This window comes from Aptenodytes forsteri, unplaced genomic scaffold (assembly GCF_000699145.1).
Source record: "Aptenodytes forsteri isolate BGI_AS27 unplaced genomic scaffold, ASM69914v1 Scaffold471, whole genome shotgun sequence".
Classification (NCBI taxonomy): Eukaryota; Metazoa; Chordata; class Aves; order Sphenisciformes; family Spheniscidae; genus Aptenodytes; species Aptenodytes forsteri.
The window spans coordinates 396183-400549 of NW_008795862.1; the positions used below are offsets into that span (position 1 = coordinate 396183).

Sequence of the window (4367 nt, forward strand, 5' to 3'; positions counted from 1 at the left end):
GGACTTGGCAGTGCTGGGTTAATGGTTGGACTTGATGATCTTAGAGGTCTTTTCCAACCTAAACGATTCTGTGATTTCAAAGATACATAAACTTTAAAATAAACAAGTTACAGGGATATTAGGAAGAAAAAAACCCCCAAAACAAAAAAAAAAACCAAACAACTATTCCAAACATGTAACACCTTTGAGAAGTTCTACTTTTCATCGTATCTTGAAAGTCATGTTAATTTTGGGACTTCAGATATTTCTTAGTTCATGATATGTTTGCAACTTAACGATTGCATTCATAATACCTGATACTGATACAGGATGAAACAAGGTTGCAAGGCTGCTGTATGTTATTAAGAAATGTATGTCATTGTGTTTCTTAATTGTAATTTGAATTCCACATTACCTAGTGAGAGAGCGCTTTCTTGTGATAGAAATGTAAGATCCTGGCTATATTTTCAATATTTTTGCTTTTAGCCTATGTAGTAGGCCTTCACTGTAGCTATTTGGGATATAAATAACTTGTATTTGATATTAACTAAAATCATTACTTTATCTGATACTATTTTCAATCTTGTGACACTTCCTCTTGCCAGTCAGATATAGACTGTGTTTTCTTGCAACCATTCAGTTTTGTTCAGAGACCCAGATGGGAAGACTGGAAAATATATGTGAAAAATGTCATTAATTTTATTTTCCCCCTCTAGGAGACTTTGGGAATTATTTTTTCTTACTACTGCTTATGAAAAATCCATTAGAAATTAGTATTATAATTCTGGTGCGAGGCAGTTCCTAAGAGCTATATTTAAGGGTCTTAAAAAATTTTACTTGCTTTCTTTAAAACCCAGGTTGACGGATATACGCATCTATATACTTTGATTATAAGGCCAGATCAGACTTATGAAGTAAAAATTGATAATGAAATGGTTACATCCGGCAACTTAGAAGATGATTTAGATTTTTTGCCACCTAGAAAAATCAATGATCCAACAGTGAGGAAACCCACTGACTGGGATGATCGAATCCAAATTGATGATCCAAATGACATCAAGCCTGAGGTAGTTGGCTCTCCTTACTCTGCATTATTGAGGTTTTTCATTCTTGCTGAATATACGCTTGATATAGTTGAACTATGCACTAGTTTTGCTTTCTTTTTCCCGTCTCTTTTTAAAGGATTGGGATGAACCTGAATACATCATGGACACTAGTGCTGAGCAACCTGAAGATTGGAATGATGCTGTGAATGGAGAATGGCATTATCCTATGGTCAAGAATCCTCTATACAGAGTATAAACAATTTTGTAATCCTAGCTATGGATAACACTCTAAGCAACTTTTCTTTGCCTGACTGTATTCAGAACATGTGGTTTATCCTAGGGGGAATGGAAACCAAGGCAGATTGATAACCCAAATTATAGAGGAGCTTGGCCTCATCCACAGATTGACAATCCAAATTACTCGCCAGACGTCAGCATCTACAGCTATGAAAATATTAGCATCATTGGACTAGATATTTGGCAGGTGAGATGCCTTTACTGGAAAATAAAGACAACTTCTCAGTGAGTATATAGCAACCAGTTTACCCTTTGCATATAAACATCATCTGTTGTTTTGGGATCTTAGGGACCTCTGTCTTTAACTTGCTCTTATTTAAATATGTGTACAAAATTGAAAAATCTGTAAGACGCACTGATCTTCTGTTGTAGTTATTGTTTGGATGATAATCATCTACAGGTAAGTGAGGGGCCTAAACTAATTTGTGTAAGTGTTGTAAAGTATGACTTATTTCACCTGACTAGAGGCGCATAACTGAGGCTTCAAGCAGCTCAGTTACTCTTGACTTACCCAAAGATTAATGAGGAGAAAACTGCCGTCTGGGTGCCTCTGAGATCTTCCTCTATCTCCAGTTTCTTGACTAGCCAGTGATGAGACTTATAACTTCTTAAAGAGCAGTTAAATGCCTAAAGTTAAAACAAGTTCTTTAGATTCTTGAAAACAGTTGTCCAAAAAGAGAGAATTGTTCATCAAAATCTGCGAAAATCTACAGGGTTCTTAACGTGATTACTCTATATTGAATATGATACAAACATAGTTAAAAAAAGAGATGAAAACTCTTAAGAAAACAGAGGCATCCTTGTTCTTTTTTCCCCGCTCTTTTCCCCCCGTTTCTTCAAAGGTGAGAGCTGGCACAATTTTTGACAACTTCTTGATAACAGATGATGAGGTTTATGCAGAAGACTTTGGAGATGAAACATGGGGAGAAACGAAGGTAACATGAAATTCTTGTGTCTGTTTTGGTTCTTTATTACCACATTTTAAAAATCCCCTGTGTAATCTGATCAAGAACCTATTGGTGCATAAAAATGAAATCTTAATATTAGGGTCCTGAAAAGGAAATGAACTTAAAGCAGACTGAGGAAGAGCAGGAGAGAGAAAGGGTTACAGAAGAAAAATACTTTGCGCAACAGTTCAAGAAAAAGCTAGAGAGAAAAAAAGAATCGGGAAATGATAGAGCAGTGAGGAACACTATCAAGAAGGAAGAGCTTTGATTGTTATTTGAAAGAAGTTAACTTTTTTTTTCACTTAAATCACTTTAGGTTTTTTTTTTAGGGATTTTTTTCACTTCAGGATTTGGTATTTTGTTAACAGCTTGTTGAAGTCTGCACCAATGGAGTTGTATTAAAACAGGATTTTTTTTGTTTTTAAATGCAACATTAAATTTTGTGACCAGTTTCAGTTATTTTTAATAAAAATATACCATAACTAAATTCTCTATAGAAAAGGTTGATTTTTTTATTAACTGTGTCTTAACACTGCTAAAATGTATTAAAAACGCCTGTAATAAAGCACTAGGTTTTGGAACTGTTTACACTTTCATGATTTAATATTAAATGTAAAATTCATGCTCATTTTTGTTGAGGAAATATCGTAATAAGCTTTTTATGATATTTCATTAAAGGGTTCGGCGTGTCAAATGTGTGAAGCGTGTTTCACAACATACTTCAAACTAAGGAGGAGTTAAGCTTTGCTAAGCTTCTGTAGTAATTGTGCACCTGTCAGAGTTTCACGGATTACTGCAGCTGTATAGCTGCCGTGAACGCACCGTGGCTGCTCTCAGCTGTTCTGTCGTGGCTTATCTGCTGATGGAATGTTCTAGCTCTCTGTCTCAGTGTGGGACCTGAGTGACAGTAGTCTGTCCGTCCATAAATCTGTCCTTAGAAGTTTAAATGCATTCAGACAATTTTTTCCCCCTTCAAAAATCTGAAATGAATACATACAGTGCCTGGAAGCTATTTTAAATTTTTTTTTTTCCCCTAATAGGGTGGTGGTGGGAGGAGTTTGAAACAATGAACAACGTGCCTATTTTTCTGTCTGACCTGTCTTGTAACTCACTCTTGTAACTTGTTCAGTCACTTCCTTCATCCCTTCTCAGGTCCTTCTGCTTTTCTGCATTTCCTTCCTAATGCTATAAATGCTATAAATTTAGCAAAAACTGAAGCCAGACTGCCAGCGCCAATGGTTTTGCATTTACCTCTAGGCTACCCCGACACTGGCGGAGAAGAGTTTTGTGTGGTAAGGAGACAGGGAGTGGGAGGATCTGTGGAAGCCTTGACTTCAGCCAGGCCAGTTTCTAGCCTGTGGAGCGGCCGAGGTCAAATTCTTTCACTTCTGCTTGTCTGAGTGCTGTGCCCTGTAAAACAATTCCAATGACGCTGTGGGGTGAAGAACTTTGAAAGCTATTGAAATACACTGTAATGACAGTCGCCCTTTACCTTTTTTCCTGAACAAATTCCTGTTGATTTAGCTTTTATATAGCCACAATGATCTCGCCTCATTCAGGCTGCTGTTGAATATTTATACGTTGCAGTCCAGGATTTGTTAACTTTGTTGTATTTGACGCTGAATGTTTGATCGTAGACCAGAGGAAGCTTAATTTGGTGAGGTCCGTCTTGATGAGGTTTAGTGTAATGAAGTAAAATAACTAGGTTTGTCCAGGAGAAAGTTGGATGCAGGTCATCCAGCTAAAAGGTCGCTCAGTGCCTTGACTCGGTTACCTGGAAGAATATCCCACAGGGTAGCTGCAGTCTTCCCTAGACCTACTTTGTAACATAGGTAGGTCACCGGCAGCTTCGCTTGAGGCAGCTGGAGGAGAGCGCTGTCTGGGAGCAGAGAGACTGCGGGAAGCAGGGGCTGAGCTGCGGCACGACGGGACAGCTGGAGCAGCCCCAGCTCGTCGGGGTGGGGAACGGCGGCTGGGGACAGATAAGCCGCGGCCGCTTTGTTCCCGCGTCAAACGCGTCTCCTGAGCTACCCGACGAACTCCCGGGCGGCGGCGGCGGCCCGGCAGGCCCCGGCCCCAGCTCGCCGAGGCCAGGCCC

General features: G+C 39.1%; 1 protein-coding gene across 1 annotated transcript in view; it reads left to right on the forward strand.

The window, feature by feature from the left end:
* The window catches only part of EPS15L1 (epidermal growth factor receptor pathway substrate 15 like 1), a gene marked incomplete at its 5' end in the record, with an annotated part of 54673 nt that overhangs the window by 2730 nt on the left and 47576 nt on the right, over positions 1-4367 (forward strand). The window contains 4 exons of the mRNA XM_009284039.2: positions 837-1046; positions 1162-1275; positions 1366-1509; positions 2165-2257. Coding sequence (XP_009282314.2) covers positions 837-1046; positions 1162-1275; positions 1366-1509; positions 2165-2257 — 561 coding nt within the window. The remainder of the gene's footprint in view (positions 1-836; positions 1047-1161; positions 1276-1365; positions 1510-2164; positions 2258-4367) is intronic.